Source organism: Pseudorca crassidens, chromosome 13, assembly GCF_039906515.1.
Source record: "Pseudorca crassidens isolate mPseCra1 chromosome 13, mPseCra1.hap1, whole genome shotgun sequence".
Taxonomy (NCBI): Eukaryota; Metazoa; Chordata; class Mammalia; order Artiodactyla; family Delphinidae; genus Pseudorca; species Pseudorca crassidens.
The window spans coordinates 68,111,841-68,129,030 of NC_090308.1; the positions used below are offsets into that span (position 1 = coordinate 68,111,841).

The following is a 17,190-nucleotide window of genomic DNA, read 5'->3' on the forward strand; positions in this document are numbered from 1 at the left end:
GCCCTGGTCTGGGAGGATCCCACATGCCGCGGAGCAACTAGGCCCGTGAACCACAACTACTGAGCCTGCGCGTCTGGAGCTTGTGCTCCGCAACAAGAGAGGCTGCGATAGTGAGAGACCCGCGCACCGCAATGAAGAGTGGCCCCCACTTGCCACAACTAGAGAAAGCCCTCGCACAGAAACGAAGACCCAACACAGCCCAAAAAAAAAAAAGAAAATATATTAGATGCTGCTTCTGGTTTTGTTGTTTCTATTTGCTGTGGGACTTTTGGCAATTACCTCTCTAAGCTTCAGTTTCTTTATCTGTAAAGTATCTACATCATTCGCTACTATAAGGATGAATAGACATGATGTATAAAAGGGCAAAGAGGCCCCGTAGATGTTAACTTGTGTTATGACTGCTCTGACTAGCATTAGTGATAGAAGAAGGTGGTACTGCTAACAATACTATAAAATTCTCAGTTCCATAAATTAGAATGTGAAAATTAGCAATAGTTAGTTCTCAGTAACAAAATAATTAAGAAAATTGCATATTTTTTCTTCATTAAGTCCCATACCTTTTACTTTTCAGACAGTACTACAAGAAGTGATTGAAGATGGCTCAAAATATGGATTAAAAAGTGAACTTTTTTCTGGCCTTCCCCAGAAGAAGATCGTGGTTGAGTTCAGGTGAGTGCCTACCCATCATACGTGTTGGTTAATCAACTGGCTGGGCAGGTGAGTGTTTTACTGTTTTCATCTGGGATCTCAGAGAATTACACATGGAAAAATTAAAAATTAGTTAGATTATATTATTTCCTTAAAATCACAGTGAGTTGATCATTAAACCATGAATAAAAATTTTGGACTTTAATCAAAGTACCTACTGATTATTATGTTTCTTTTTTAATTATGTATTAACAGTTTTGTGGGTTTTTTTTTTTTGGAAGACCTCGTTCTTCCTTTTAGTAGACTCCTAAAGCACAGATAATGGTTACTATCATATTAAGAATTTCAGAGTAATGTGATTATCAGAGAACAAGCTTTGTTGTGTTTATAATGTATGTATATATATTTTTAGCTTTATTGAGGTATAATTGACAAATAAAATTGTAAGATAAAGTGTACAACATGATGATTTGATATGTGTATACATTGTGAGAGGATTTCCCCCTTTGAGTTAGTAAATACATCTATCACCTCACATATTTACTTTTTGTGTATGTGTGTGAGAACATTTGTTCTACTTGCTTAGCAAATTTCAATTATACAATACAGTGTTATCAACCATAGTCACTTTGTTATACATTAGGTCCTCAGAACTTATTCGTCTTATAGCTGAATGTTTGCACCCTTTTACCAACCTCTCCTTATTTCCCCCAGCCTCCAGCCCCAGACAAGCACTTCTCCAGTCTCTGTTTCTGGGAGTTTGACTTTTTAGTCTTTAGATCCCACATATAAGTGATACCATGCAGTATTTGTCTTTCTCTGTCTGGCTCATTTTACTTAGCTTAATGCCCTACAGTTTCATCCATGTTGTTGCAAATGACAGAATTTCCTTCATTTTTAAGGCTGAATAATATTCCATTATGTATACATACCACATTTTCTTTATCCATTCATCTACTGATGGACACTTAGGTTGTTTCCATACCTTGGCTATTGTGAATAATGCTGCAGTGAACATGGGAGTACAGATTTCTCTTCAAGATAATTTGTTTCCTTTGGATATATACCCAGAAGTGGGATTGCTGGATCATGGAAAAGATTGTTTTTAAATGACTGGTTTTTATACTCAAATTATCCCAAATTAGGCTCCTTTATTCTCTTTGCATGTCCCCTTAAGCCTTGCTGTACTTTTCTTTTTGGCATAAGATGTTCCAACCTTACTCAGACCTGGAATTGTCCATGTCCCCCAAGAAGTCCTGGTTACTTTTTGTGAGGGAGGTATTTAGAAGCCAAGTTCTGGACTGTAGGAGTGCTTATTACTACTGGAACTCAATTTTTACTGATGTTACCAATTGGAATCCAACATCACAAGGTCTATTACATGTAATGCGTATTATTTAAAATTACCAGAGAAATAGCCTGATGTTTTAATGTGCCTCTAAATAGTCTTCATGATAACTTTCTTATATGCCATCAACAAAACCATCTAATCTATGACTTGCTTTTAGGTAACCAAAAAAGAAGAGGGGTCACCTTCAGGGTACAGCTGACAGGATGACAGCTCTTGAACATTGTTAGAAATATTATATTTGCCTTCCTAACAGCCAAGGAAGAGCTTCGATGAGCTGTTTTCCCACTTAGAAAGATAGAACTTGCTAGAGCCTTTGTCTTAAGTATATGTTTTTGTGGAAGATTTTTAAAAATTGACATGGCAGATATTATTTCAATAATATAATATAATGAGTTTTCTAACTCATTATTATAATTTATGATGATAACTTAGCTAAACTAAGTTATGATTAGTACCTGGGGTAATCAGAGGTGAATGGGTTTTATGGATTCCACATTTGTACTGTCTCTGCCGCTCAGTCATGTTCTTAGAAAAAGCAGACCCTCTAAGACTGGGTAAACTCATCTGTTTATGATAAGGACTGATTGTTGAGTAAGCTAACCATTTTATGGAGCAGATGTATATTATGAATAAATCTTATGCTACCGATGCGCTCCAATCAAGATATTTAAAGTTTAGTGTAAATGTTGTTGCATCAAAAGAACAGAGAGGGACTTCTGCAGTCATCCTCACCCCAGAGAGGAACTACACTAAGGCCATCCCCCAAGGAAAGTTGCCGTCATTTCAGTCATCTCTTACATAACAAGCCACTAAAAAACTTGATACAGGGATTGGCAAACTTTAGCCCATGGGCAAAATCCAGCCTGCCATGTTTTTGTAAATAAAGTTTTATTGGAATACAGGCTTGCACATTCATTTACATATTGTCACAGTGGCTACTTTCATACTCTAATGGCAGTTGAGTACAGTAGAGTTGAATAATTGAGATAGAGACCAGATGGCCTAAAATATTTACTATCTGGCTCTTCAAGAAAAAGTTTGCCACACTCCTGATTAGTGTCTTAAAACAACAACCACTTTAATGTTCATGACTCTGTAGACCAGGAAATCAGGGAGGACATAGCCTAATGATTCTTTTACTTGCCTGTGGTCACTTATGCAACTCTGGTCATCTAGACATTATACTAGGGCTAGAAATCCGGGTGGCTCATTTACTTGTCTGGCATCTCACCTGAGGGCTGGCCAGGCATCTCTCTCTCTGCATTCTCCAACAGAATAGCCAAACCTCTTTACAGAGGTGCTCAGGGCTCCAAGATAGTAAAATATCTGGTTTTGTAACAGGCACATCATCACTTCTGTCACTGTCAGCTGGTCAAAGCAAGTCACAAGATCATCCCTGATTCAGAGCAAGGGAGTAGATTACATCTCTTAATGGAGAGTGGCAAAGAATTTGTAGCCACCTTTAATTCTTTTCATTCATGTCTTTACAGTGATGCCCACCTTTAATTCTTTTCATTCATGTCTTTACAGTGATGCAGGACACATACCCTTCTCTGGGGAGGTACTTCAGAACTTGTACACTCCTTGCTCTTACCTAACCAACAGCAAAGGAAAATCAGTAGCAAAGTAGAATAATACCTGTTACTACACATTCACCCTTGAAATAGTGCCATCACAAGTTTCTTGAAACGTGAACACGTGAAAAGTTGCCACCAGTGCTCACTTTTAATGCCTTCTTCTCAATGTTCACTTCCCCTTCACCATCCCTTCTCCCCAGCCAAGCTCAAAATACCAAGACCTTAGTCTTTCTTGCTCACTGATTCTTTGGCTTTTCTCCAAAGTTTGTGTTTCCCATATAATGCTCTTTTTTGTTTATGCTTATGTCTAAAAATAACATGTTCTATTTGAGTTGTAGTCTATAGGCTTTTTGAAGGGCAGTTTATTTGCTTATGGATTTGCCTCTCTCAACGTTTTTCTAAAGCAGTTAAGGAAAGCTGGAACTTAAATGAGCATCTGAATGCTGATGAAAGCAGAGTCCATTTCCCAGCAGCCATCTTTGCTCTCTGTTATTTTTCATCTGGCATTGCTGTGGGACCATAGCTGCTTTCTCCCTTAGAAGTTTTCCAGTTGCTGTGGCGCTTATCATTGTGGTTTCAAAGTAGAGACAAACAGGTAGAGGAGAGGGTAAAAACTGATAGAAAACATTGTTCTTGAATTTGTCCTGAAAATGAGAGAGGTGGGAGGAGAGAATTTCTTTAACTACATAGTTTCTCTAATAGACCAGGCAACTTTCCCCTCAAAGCAAGAGATAGAATCACTGTGTTCAAGAAACTTGCCCCTTATATTGAGATGATGATGGTGATGATAGGTCAAGGAACCTGCTCATAGTCACAGAGCTAACGCCGAATCCTGTATCCTTAACCTTTCCTGCCTCCCTGATATATTGATATGTGGTTGGTTTCCCTATATTTTGTCTGATCCAGGAGCAGTGTGATAAAGTGCCAGCGTAGATGACTGTCCCCGCTGGGCTTGGGCTCCACGTGGTAGGTAGAGTAAGAATTGAAGCTAACTACTGTTGCCTCTCTCCTCTCTACAGAGTCAGCCTTTCCTATTTTGTTCAAATCAAATCTGCAGGAGCACAGTCAGCAGTGGTAGCCTTTCCTCTTCTTTCGTCAACACAATCTTCCCCACTCCCTGCTGTTCCCCAGTGTGAAGTGTTCTCAAAAAACAAATTGAGGACCTCTGGTAATATGGAAGTCCAGGAGATCAGGGTAACAATTTTCACTTAGTAACTGATTCAGTCATCTTGGATGGGACAGTTTATTTCTCTAGTCTCTTTTCTTGTATGGAAAATAAGAGTAATATTATCTCTTTTCTTACAAGATTGAGGAAATTACATGAAAGATTTTTTTTTAATTTCCAGTAAAGTGTCCAAATTGTATTCATAGTAGTTACTTTGATTGCCAAAGGAATTGAATTTGTATTTTCCGTATCATTATATTCCCTTCCGAGCAGGAATGTAGAAAATGGCAAATTGATGATTTCAAGGGAGGTTTTGTGAAGCCCTAGATAGACTCAGTTCTTCTAATTCTAAAGAAAAAGTACAAAAGCTATGGCCAACAGGCACATGAAAAGATGCTCAGCATGGGGGGCTTCCCTGATGGCACAGCGGTTAAAAATCCGCCTGCCAATACGGGGGACATGGGTTCGAGCCCTGGTCCTGGAAGATCCCACGTGCCACAGAGCAACTAAGCCCGTGTGCCACAACTACTGAGCCTGCGCTCTAGAGCCCGCGAGCCACAACTACTGAGCCTGAGAGCCACAACTACTGAAGCCCGCGTGCCTAGAGCCCGTGCTCTGCAACAAGAGAAGCCACCGCAGTGAGAAGCCCGCACACAGCAATGAAGAGTAGCCCCCGCTCGCCACAACTAGAGAAAGCCCGTGCACAGCAACAAAGACCCAATGCAGACATAAATAAATAAATTTATTTTTTAAAAAAAAGCTCAACATGGCTAATCATTAGAGAAATGCAAATCAAAACCACAGGGAGATATCACCTCACACCTCAGAACAGGTATCATCAAAAAGACCACAAATAACAAATGTTGGCAAAAATGTGAGAAAAGGGAAACCTCGTGCACTGTTGGTGAGAATGTAAATTGATGCAGCCACTGTGGAAAACAGTATGGAGGTTCCTCAAAAAGCTAAAAATGGAGCTACCATATGATCCAGCAATATCACTCCTGGGTATACATCTGAAGAAAATGAAAACACTAATTCGAAAAGATACATGCACCCCAATGTTCATAGCAGCATTATTGAACTAGGCAAGATATGGAAGCAGCCTAAGTATTATCAACAGATGACTGGATAAAGAAGACACACGTGTGTGCGCACACACACAATGGAATACTACTCAGCCATAAAAAGAATGAAATTTTGCCATTTACAGCAACATGGATGGACTTGGAGGGCATTGTGTTAAGTGAAATAAGTCAGACAGAAAAAGACAAGTACTGTATGTTATTATTTATATGTGGAACCTAAAACATAGACTAGTGAATATAACAAAAAAGAAACAGACTCACAGATACAGAGCACAAACTTGTGGTTACCAGTGGGGAGAGGGAAGTGGGGAGGGGCAAGGTAGAGGTAGGGGAGTAAGACGTACAAACTATGATGGATAAAATAAGCTACAAGGATATATTGTACAGCACAGGGACTATAGCCAACATTTTATAATAACTATAAATGGAGTATAATCTTTCAAAGTTGTGATTCACTGTTGTATGCCTGGAACTTCTATAATGTAAATCAACTATACTCAGTTTTTTAAAACAATGCAAAAGCTATGAGAAAGCTTTTTTATTATTATTAGACAGATAATATAAATACCTAGTTTTTAAAAATTCAAAGATTACAGACAGGTATTCAGTAAGAAGGATGTGTACTCCCTAACCTAGTTTCCCAGTTCTCTCCATACGGGCATTCACCAATACCAGTTTCTTGCTTACCCACCTAGAGATATTCTTTGCATTTGTAAACAGATCACACACATTATATGCTGTTCTTTACCTTGCTTTTTTCTTTAAACAATGTAGCTTGCATTCCTCTAATATCAGTACATCCAGGGCTGGCTTATTTTTATTGTTTCGTAGTATTCTGTTGTCTGGAGATTTTTTTAATCAGCTTTATTGAGGTATAATTACATACAGTACAATACAGTTCACCATATTTCAACATGTAATTTGATGAGTTTTGTCAAAGATGTCCAGGTCTCATCACCACCACTGCGATTAGGATATCTAACAGTTTCTCTGTCTTTTTTTTTTTTTAACCTTCATCTGTATTACTCTCTTTTATTCTGCTTACTTTGGATTTGGTTTGAGCCTCCCTTTCTAGTTTCTTATAGGAGCGCCTTAGGTCATTGATTTGAAACCTTTCTTCTTTTCTAATATAAACATTTCATGGTATAGATTGTTCTGCTTTAGCTACATCTCCCGAATTTGCTAGTAAGGCAGTTCTAAGAGTCACCCTGTTGGCTGACGTTCTCATAGGGATCACAGTCCTTCACTGTCCTGTTGTTTAGTTTCATAAAACCAGTGTTTTATATATCTTTCTTGTTTGCTGGTTGTTTTAACCCTATTGAAGAACATTTGCTTTCTTTCTAAATAATGATTAAATGAGTATCCTTATAGTTTCATGACTTCACAATTGTGCACAGGTATCTGTAGGATCAAGTTTTTAAATGGTAATACCCTTAAAAGGGGAAATATTGATAACAAGGCTTTGGAGACAGACCAAGATTAAGCTCTGTTTTTACCACTTTTCTTTTTTAATATAAATTTATTTATTTTTATTTCTGGTGCATTGGGTCTTCTTTGCTGCACACGGGCTTTCTCTAGTTGCAGTGAGTGGGAGCTACTCTTGGTTGGGGTGCACAGGCTTCTCATTGCGGTGGCTTCTCTTGTTGCAGAGCACAGGCTCTAGGCACCTCGGCTTCAGTAGTTGTGGCGTGCAGCCTCTAGAGCTCAGGTTCAGTAGCTGTGGCGCACGGGCTTAGTTGCTCCATGGCATGTGGGGTCTTCCTGGACCAGGGATCTAACCTGTGTCCCCTGAATTGGCAGGCGGTTTCTTAACCACTGTGCCACCAGGGAAGTCCCTTTACCAATTTTAACCAGCTGTGTTCTAGTTAATATATCTTTTTTTAATATTGAAAAACTTACGAAATTTTCAAACATACACAAAATAGAGGAAAGGTATGTTAAGTCCCATAGGCTCATCACCCAGGTTCAAGAGTCCTCAAGATATTGCCAAACTGGCTTCATTATCTTTTTTCCTTTTTGTATCTCAAGTCCCTCATCACAAATATGAGAGTACCTTACATCACAGCTCTTCTGAGTATTAACTGAATTAATGCATGTAAAGTATGTCAAACTGTGCCTGTCAGATAGTGAACGTGCTCTAGAAGCATTTGCTATTGTTAAATTATTGATTACAACCTCTCAACCACCAAGAGTAATAAATGTGTTGCTTGAGAATTTGGAGTGGCAAATCCTATTTCTGGTTATCCTGGGAAGCTTTATATATAAATAGTTCTATATTTTTGTTTTAATTTCTGATACAATAAATATTGATAGATATTACTCATATAAACAAAATTTCTTTGGGGTCCCCAGTAATTTTTAAGAAGTTAAAGAACTGAGAAGTAGTGCACTAAACTTAATTTCTAATAATGTACATTGTTTGTATCACAACATATCTCTGAATTTCCTCATCTTTTTATCAGTCCTCAAATGTACCTGCTTCCTAAGTGTGCCACTTCTGTGTATGTTATGTGACTACCTCATGAGTCAGAGGATCACTTTCACTAAGGATGGTTCTTTCTGACATCTAATTTATCTTTGCTCTAAATGTCTAATCTTTAGCTATCTTTGCCCTAAATTACCAAAGGCTTTAGTCCACAATTGTATTAAACTATGGAGCTATGACCTAGTTCATTTTAGAACTCTTGTTCTTAGAACAGAAAAGTAAACTTTTGCAATTATCTTGCAGTTCACCTAATGTTGCCAAAAAATTCCATGTTGGACATTTGCGTTCTACCATCATAGGTAAGTGTCATTCGTTTCACAGAAAATACTGAGCATGCCTTTCGGGGCTGTATTTGGTGATACAGTCTAATGGTTTAAGGCTTAAGTAACAAAAGGACAAAAAACAAAGAAGTTGAAATTTATATGAGCTTAATGCTAATTAAATATCACCAAAAAAATGGAAAAAATTGGTTTAGAAATAGCAAAAAATTTGTTTCAAAACCAAAAGATTAACTCAGAAACCAGGTTTAACTGGTATGTATGTTTTGATTTTAACTTGTTAAAAATATGTATGCATATGAAGAAGAACTGAAAGATGCTGAAATGAAAACAGTTATATGGGATTGATAGTCATCCTCCCAATTTTTTTGTTCATATTTGTTATATAAAAGAAACTCAGTCTCCGTCATGTGAGTACTAACCGGAGTTTTCAAGACTGAAAATTGAAACAAGACTATCCTAATAAAGAGAAATTACTATAGTGTTGTACTTCTTGGCTGTAATGCTTCAGTGTATAATAGGCTTATGGTTTCCATTTACTTAAAGCATGACATTGTGTAGCAGCCCAATCTTAAAGCTGCAGTTAGAATTGTATAATATGAGAATTGGAAGGGATTTTGGAGTTTATCTCATGTAATCTGTCTTCCAGTATAGAAATCTGTCTTTTGCATGCTTACAAGAAAGTCATTTATTCCGTACTGGAATACTTTAAAGACTTGGAGAAATCAGTATTTGTGGCATAGATTGTTACGGCACTAGTCAGCTCTCATTGTTAAAAAGTTCTCAAGCAGCATTTTAAGAGAGGAAATGACAGGACTTGATGAAAAAGAATATAAGAAATACAATGTATAAGAAAAGCTGTTGTCTTACATGAGTAAGTCAAAAGCATAGGGTTGAACATGATAGTTGTTTGACAGTTGTTAAGGGAAATATTTGAACCAGGAAGAGATAATTATTGAAACTTACCATGTTAAGTGTTTTCATGTATTATCTCAACTAATTTCACAATAGCCCGGTTTATTAAGTACTGCTGATTATAGATGAGGAAACTCAGATACCAAAAGTAACTTTCCCGAAATCACACAGCTAGTAAGTATTGCAGCCAGGATTTGAAATTAGGCAGTCTAATTCCAAAAGCCTAGGTTCAGACATTTAGTTGGACTTATAAGATACTAAGGTGCTAAGAAAAATAGGAATATAGTCTGAGTACCAGCTGCAAAAGGTGAATCCTGTTGCTGAGACCATATACCTTGGGAAAATCTAGAAGTAGGGAAACTGGAGAAGTAGCTGTAGTACTTTGTCAGCTGTGCATATTGGCGAGGGGTTATTTGCAGAAAACTAGATCCACTCTAGTAAAAGCAGGAAGGAATTTACTATGGGATATCGAATAGTTTGCAAAGTTGTTGGGAGTGCTGAAGAAGCTTTGGATTAAGCTGACATAGATGACTCACAAAACTATACCATAGAACTTGATCATCAAGGGAGATTCTGCCTTTTCTGCGATCACTGCCACTGCCACAGTCAGGAAACTGCCACTACTCCTGCCATGCCTTCTAGAATTCAAACTAGCAAAAGAGGCCACCCATACCCTATCTTTTACTTCCCTTGGAGGTTAGATGACAGGACACTAGGACCTCTAGTAGTGATGCCACTAAAAAACAAAGTCTCCGCTACTGTGCTTGTCAGAAAAAATAAAGGTAGCTCCCTTTCCACCTCATTTCTGCCTTCTAGATCACGTACAAAGTGTATCAAATTGCCCAGACCTAAATGACTTCTGGAACCCTAACTGCCAGAGATTCTGGGGAGTGTTATTTTTAGCTTTCCAGCCTCTGCAGTATGTGAGGGCACACAGAAGGAGAGTGGAATAGAGGTCAAATGTCAAACCAGCATCAGCAGTACAGGAAGGTGGAGGCCTTGGACTGCTATGTGCTGTTAGTTAGGGAGCAACATGAGAGGATGGACTTCATGATGGAAAGAAGGTGGAATGGGCTACTTAGAAAAAGAAAAATCGGTATGGCTAGGTTCTTTAGGACATAGCCAAATTATATATTTCTTTTTTAACTACTGAGATTCTGTTATTTTCTGTCCTTGGAATTGACTTGGAATCGCAATTACTTGAACATGTGTTCCTAACCCCCATTAATGTTGTTGAAAATTGTGAGGTTCTTTAGAATAACTACCTCCTCCAAAATAATTCCTTACTCCCTTTCCATAACGTAGATGAAAACACAATAATGAATGTTTTAGTAAAAAGAAATTGTTAGTAAATTTTGCCAAAAGAATTTTCTGTGTTATGCTTTGATATTAGAGAAGCACATGGTTCTTATACCAAAATGGATAATGAGAAACTGTGTATTTTATTGATTTACTAGGAAATTTTATAGCAAATCTCAAAGAAGCTTTAGGACATCAAGTAACAAGAATAAATTATCTTGGGGATTGGGGCATGCAGTTTGGTAAGTAAATCTGAGGCTTTATTTTTCATATCGTTAAGTTTAATTTCTTTTAATATCTCATTACTTAATCACCTGGACAGAATACAGGCAGAATTCCATTGGATGAAGTAGTGCCTCCTACCTGCTTTTTTCCCCTAATGGCTCTTTTGCATAAATCTTATATATTACTTATTAGAGTAATTCTCACCATACAAGTAAGTTTTCGGGAAGGAAGCTTCATACAATCAGAACGAGACCTGATAAATACAGACTTTTTTGGTTTTATTAAAGAAAAGTAGCTTACATTGGTTAGTTAAATGTAGAAGTATGTATTAAAGAAAAAGTAAGCCTAGGTATACACCCTTCTCAACCACAGCCCTGCCATTTTTAAAACTAGTGAAGTCCAGCCTCCCTGGTCCATCCTACATGAAATGTTGTACCCTGGGCCGGTGGTGTAAAGGAAGAACAAACTGGGATACTTTGGCTTCCCCTTAAATTGTACAAGTGGCAGAGGGGGGCGGTGAGGGTGAGGGTCAAAAAGAAAAGAGAGAAAGAGAAGAGTGAGACCCAAACAGTTCAGTGCCACAGATTATCTCTGATGTCATGAGTTTACTCAGAACCATTCGTAGCTCATATACTGCAGTAATCAGGGTGTGGAAGGACGGGATAAATGAAGTTGCTATGGTAGTGAAGGACTGGTAGCATGTGAAATGTGAACTTTTTATTAAAATCTCTGGCAGCTACCAGGTGCCTTTTAAGGTTCAGCCCTAGTGTCACCTCTGAAAAGCATTCTGACAGCCAGACACACCCTTGCCCACTTTCTCACATCACCAAGTTCCTAGTACCCAGCTCTACTCAAATAGGCTTCTCTCTTACTGAATTCTTTTGTGTGCTTCTCTCCTCTGCTAGGTGAAATGTTCCATGAAAGCATGGGCTGTGTCTTACTTATTTTTGTATCCGTAGTGCTTGGCACTTAAGAGGCACTCAGAATGATGAATGAATCTGTCTTGGGAAGTATTTCACAATACTACTCCAAAAGAAAGGCTGCGTAACATTTTAAAGCTTCTATAAAGTGCAGTGTGCACTGCCAGTTCTGAAGTTCACTGATACTATTATGTTCCATATCTAGTGAAATGAAATCAGTTTCCGGAAGACAGATTTATCGTGACCTTCTCTTATGAATATTATCCTTTCAGTTAGAATCCTTTTTAGACCCTAAAAAGGGTACAACTTGAACCTAACAGTGCCCTTACTATTCACTGTGGAGGAACAGAAAACATGCCCTGCATTTTATAAACCCACCTGCAGTTCACAGTGGTTTGGGCTCTAGGCTAAACAGTCAGATTTAATAGATGGCATCCTCTTTATATCAGTTTGGCCTATTCAGGCATTTCACAGCCATTAGCAAATATGTGATTATGATATTCATTACATTTTAGCTGCAGGATTTTATTGTAGTGGTTTTTTCCTAAAGGACTACTATGGTTAATGATCTGTCAACATTTCCATTATAACCATCATTGTTGAAGAGTTTTAATTTTGGCTGTTCAGCTATCCCCTATTAAAAGTTGGCAGACAGTTCCTAAGTACAGAATTAGTTTCTGAAAATGTATTAGGTTGAATGTTAAATGGAATTGGCCTTTACTTTTCCTATTTCTGTTTTTTAGAACACTCTTTCCACACCCTACTCCCAAGACCCTGAATCATAATCACATTTGCTTTTGCTTGAAAGTGAATAGTGCTGGTATATGTTTTAGTCATCCTTCTAGCTCCTGTCTAAGCCCCAAAGATTGTCTACCCCGTGTTTAGTAACATCCCACTTTCTGCTGAGCCTACATAGAAAAATGTACGTCAACAAGGCCCAGTAGTGGCAATTGCTCCTTTAGATCTGAAGCTAGGTAACTGATACAGTTGTAGAAACAGATTAGTTTTTAAAGTAATTGCACTACCTGTAAATTACTCTTGGCCCAGGCTGCATCTGTCCTTTCATCCAAAATTGTGGTCATCTTTTAGCAAAATATATTAAGAGTATAAATATTCACAGTCCATACTAAGAATTTTCATTGTAGCTTACAAACCTCAATTATTATTTTTTTTAAAAGGTTGAAATTAATACCTTCCCTGAACTCTGAACTTATCATCAAAGACTAAAAGAAAAAAAAATTGGCAAATAAAAGACAATCAAAGCAGATTGGCCAGATCAAAGCATTATGTCTCTTGGTCACCTTGAATGGGAGAAGTAATCAGGGCTGTTTCAAGTTTTATCTTCAGTTATTTAAGAACTAATATTGTAACACTAAGCTAATCCTACCTTGTTTTATTTTCACACCTACAAGTTTAAAAAGTAAGATTTGAAAACACTTCCCATCAGTTTCTTTTCACAGATTTTGAGTGTCTAGTGCCTGGCATCACGATGTCCTTCCACAGAGTAGCTGCTCAATAAATGCTTGTTTTATTAGTGTCTTGTAGGGAGGTGCTGGGCACCGTTAGCATAAAGATAATTTAGTCCCAGGCTCTGCCTTGGATGAGCTCATAGTCTTTTGGTTTCTGTGGAACTAATTTCAGTGAGCTCTTCAATATATTGAATTTATGATTCAATATATTGAATTTGACTTGTGTCAGTTTATGAGGTAGCAGAACGTGATAGTGTGTGTTTTGCAATATTTTCAGGATGCATAATTATGAGAGGTTAATCTTTTTATAGAACTGTACCTGTTCCCTGCCATGACTGTTCTCTACTGTTCAATTGTATAATCTTTTCATTTACGGATTACTGTGCTAGGTCTTTTGGGAACTGGCTTCCAGCTGTTTGGCTATGAAGAAAAACTCCAGTCCAATCCTTTACAGCATCTCTTTGAAGTAAGTTGGCAAGAAACAATGTTCGAAAATGCTTCAGCTTCTTTTTTCAGAGTACAGTGCAGCTTCATAACATATTTTTAATCCCAGAGGTTTAAAAAAAAGAAACCAAAAAACTGTTCCTTAAAACAAGGACCCAAAACAATTGAAAATGTTGCTTATATTTTACTAGGGAGTTCCTTTCATTTTCAAATCCAGGTGTTTCTTTTATTAGTATTTTAGTTGATTTGGGACAGTATTTCTCCAGGTATAGAAACTTCTTAGCATAAACACACAGAATAACATATTCAGCATAGAACTCTTTCAGTTTTTATTAGTTATGTACTGTAGTTTTCTTCATGGTAATAAGTATAATTCATTTAACCTTGAGAAGACATGAGTGTATACTTTTTTGCTCTTGTTCTGATGTGGGGGAAGGCACACGTGTTTCTCTGAATTTGTGTGCACTTTTTTCATTTTTCTTTAAGCTCCTTTTCCTGCCTTTTGCCCAATGTGAACTTCTTTCTGTTGTATCTCATTTAGTCCGTTGGATACTCTGCTTTTCTGTCCTCAGTCCTTCCTGGAGTTCATTAATAAAGCCTTTCCTGTCCAATTAATCTCAAGGGATGTGTTTCCTTTTCATTGTCCCAGTTGTTATCTCTGCTGCTTCTAGGCCTGACAAGAAGGAACACAGATACTATGTCAGCCACGCTGGTGACATACGGGGGATCAGACTAAGAATGTGTATGAGGAAAAGCACTTGCCAAACAGTGTTTTACTTCTCTAGCCAGAGCCACAGAGAGCACTTCATTGTTTTCCTTTTTGTTAAATTGTTTTTCTCCTGCAGCTGGCTTTGTATCAATAGCTAAATTAACAAAACACGTTCTGATTCTTAAAGACCTTTAAAGGTGTGTGATTTCCTCCTGAGTCTTTGCCTTCACTCTCACTGTAAATGCCTACATTTTGATTTATACTATTAACCAAAAGATTTTTTTTTCTCTTTCCCATTAAGAGTTTTATTGATAGTCAAGAGTTTAAAAATTAATAATTCTTTACGGTCGTCTATAAAGCCTGCCACCTTAGTGCCTGGAATTTTTACTGTATTATTTTTTAAAACTTTGAATAATCGTGAGTATTTTTTACCACGAGGTTAGTGAACCTTTCGTCAGATCCAGGCCCCAGAGACAACCCATGGTGCAGGAAATACAAATACCCACTTGGAGACCTTCTGCCATTGAGAGAACATTTTTAAGAATTTAGAGTACAGTTTGACATATGAGAGTTACCACTCTCATCTTTCACCCACCCAACCTCAGAAGTTTTTAATTTAATCCTGTAAATAGTAAATCTTTGTTGCCCATAATGTTTTAAATATTTTAGTAAAATTTGTTCTTAAACTCCATAGAAACCTAAACGTATGTTTCTTTCTATGCAGTTTAATACAGTGTCCTGCCTCTTGAGACTCATAAGTGGGAGATCACACGTCTCTGTTAGAGGTTGTTAATTGATGGACACACAAAAGGAAGGAACAAGGGCAGGGGGTACTTTTATGAATAACTAGAAACTCAAGGCACAGTGGTGTTGCTTTCATTCAGTGTTTTTTTGCCTAGTAGCTTCTTAGTTGAGCAGTATTTATAGACAAAAGAGGGCAAGTCAAATACACCCACCTTGCTGTTTGTAATAGAAGATAGAAATCCATTTAGAGTACTTCTCTGCTCTCTTCCTCCTTCCATTGCAGGATGGAGAAAATGCAGAGCCTAAAGTGGCAGCCTCTAGGTTATTTTTTTATTTTTTATTTTTTTGCGGTACACGGGCCTCTCACTGTTGTGGCCTCTCCCATTGCGGAGCAGAGGCTCCGGACGTGCAGGCTCAGTGGCCATGGCTCACGGGCCCAGCCGCTCCGCGGCACGTGGGATCCTCCCGGACCAGGGCACAAACCCGCGTCCCCTGCATCGGCAGGCGGACTCTCAACCACTGTGCCACCAGGGAAGCCCCAGCCTCTAGGTTATTTTATCTTCGTGCTAATTTTTGCAGACCCAGGTGCATTTTAAAATTACAGCTGTCACTGTAGATTACTTTCAACAACGTTTAGTATAAATGAGGAATTTTTTCCCTTTTTTTTTTTTTGGAGCATTAAGCAAATATTAATAAATGATTTTACCCTGTTCCTAAACAGAAAACCTGAACCTTGGTCGAACCCATTTTTTCCTTCTCAAGTTATACTTGGAGCTCTTTGAGAGGGAAGGACCTGTCTTCCTGATCTTTTATCTGCAACCTCACACACCGTGCCTTGCAGTAAATGCTTGAATGAATTTGCCCCTTCCATTTAAGTTGTGGCATAAAGAAACCTATTGTATGGCTCCAAGGAAGGGCTAACTATCATAGGACACCCTATTTATCATTGGTCAAAAATCTAACTTATTTTATTATGCAGTTTACTGATGAAGAACCCAAGGGCCAGACCCAAGGTTCCAACACAGGCAGTTTGGCTCCAGAGTGTTCTGTGCACTGCACTGCACCGCCCCCCACTGGCATTATGGAATGCCTTTCTGAGCCATTCATTTCCACTGGTTGTAATTACTTACAAAGCATTTTCCTTTCTTTCATCCTTGAAGTGGTGTACCAAGGGCACAATTAGTAGTTTAGTTTTGGCAGTTTCAACCTTCTGGTGTATTTGTTTTGAATTTGGCTTCGGCCATCCAGGAGCAGATTTCGTGGCCTACATCCCTCTAAATTGCACCATGATCAGTATCCCCCCAGTTCTGGTTTCTTGGCCAGGTTAGAAATGATATTATATGGTAGTTTTAGTATTTCTTTTCTGTGATGAAAATACACCTACAGTCGTTTCTCTGCTGCATTTTCACGTTTGTGCTATGCTTTATTACGGGTGTTATTACTCTCTGCACCTGTAGTCATTCTTTTCCCAGGACATCTGGCCATGCTGTGCACAGACCTAGGACTTTTGTTAGCCAACATTTGAAACCTTTCCTTTAGTTGTTCTAATTCGTTGTCACAAAACGGGAAGTGGTTTTTAATAGTTCCTCCCCCCTGAATCGGCCGATGAGTTAAATAATATATTTGCTGTTTAAAATTCACACTATTGATTCAAAGAAAACATTTGTAGTAAGTTTTGGAATACTTATCAAAAAGGCTTTCCACTTGTATCTGAAAGTAATTTCTTATGATAAGTTAGTAAGTGTTAAATCTAAATCATGGGCATATGGGAGTCATCATTTACTCATATCTGTCTTAATAATTTTTAAAAGTAATTTCTCAGGGTTCCTCCTAGATTTAAACTACTTGAATGGACCTTGATAACACTGTGCCTTTA

At 38.0% G+C, this 17,190-nt stretch overlaps 1 protein-coding gene across 1 annotated transcript in view; it reads left to right on the forward strand.

Annotated features, from left to right (window-relative positions):
• RARS2 (arginyl-tRNA synthetase 2, mitochondrial) overlaps positions 1-17,190 on the forward strand; it is an 88,215-nt gene that overhangs the window by 43,164 nt on the left and 27,861 nt on the right. Inside the window, exons 5-8 of the mRNA XM_067702615.1 lie at positions 572-669; positions 8,555-8,610; positions 10,962-11,045; positions 13,807-13,883. Coding sequence (XP_067558716.1) covers positions 572-669; positions 8,555-8,610; positions 10,962-11,045; positions 13,807-13,883 — 315 coding nt within the window. The remainder of the gene's footprint in view (positions 1-571; positions 670-8,554; positions 8,611-10,961; positions 11,046-13,806; positions 13,884-17,190) is intronic.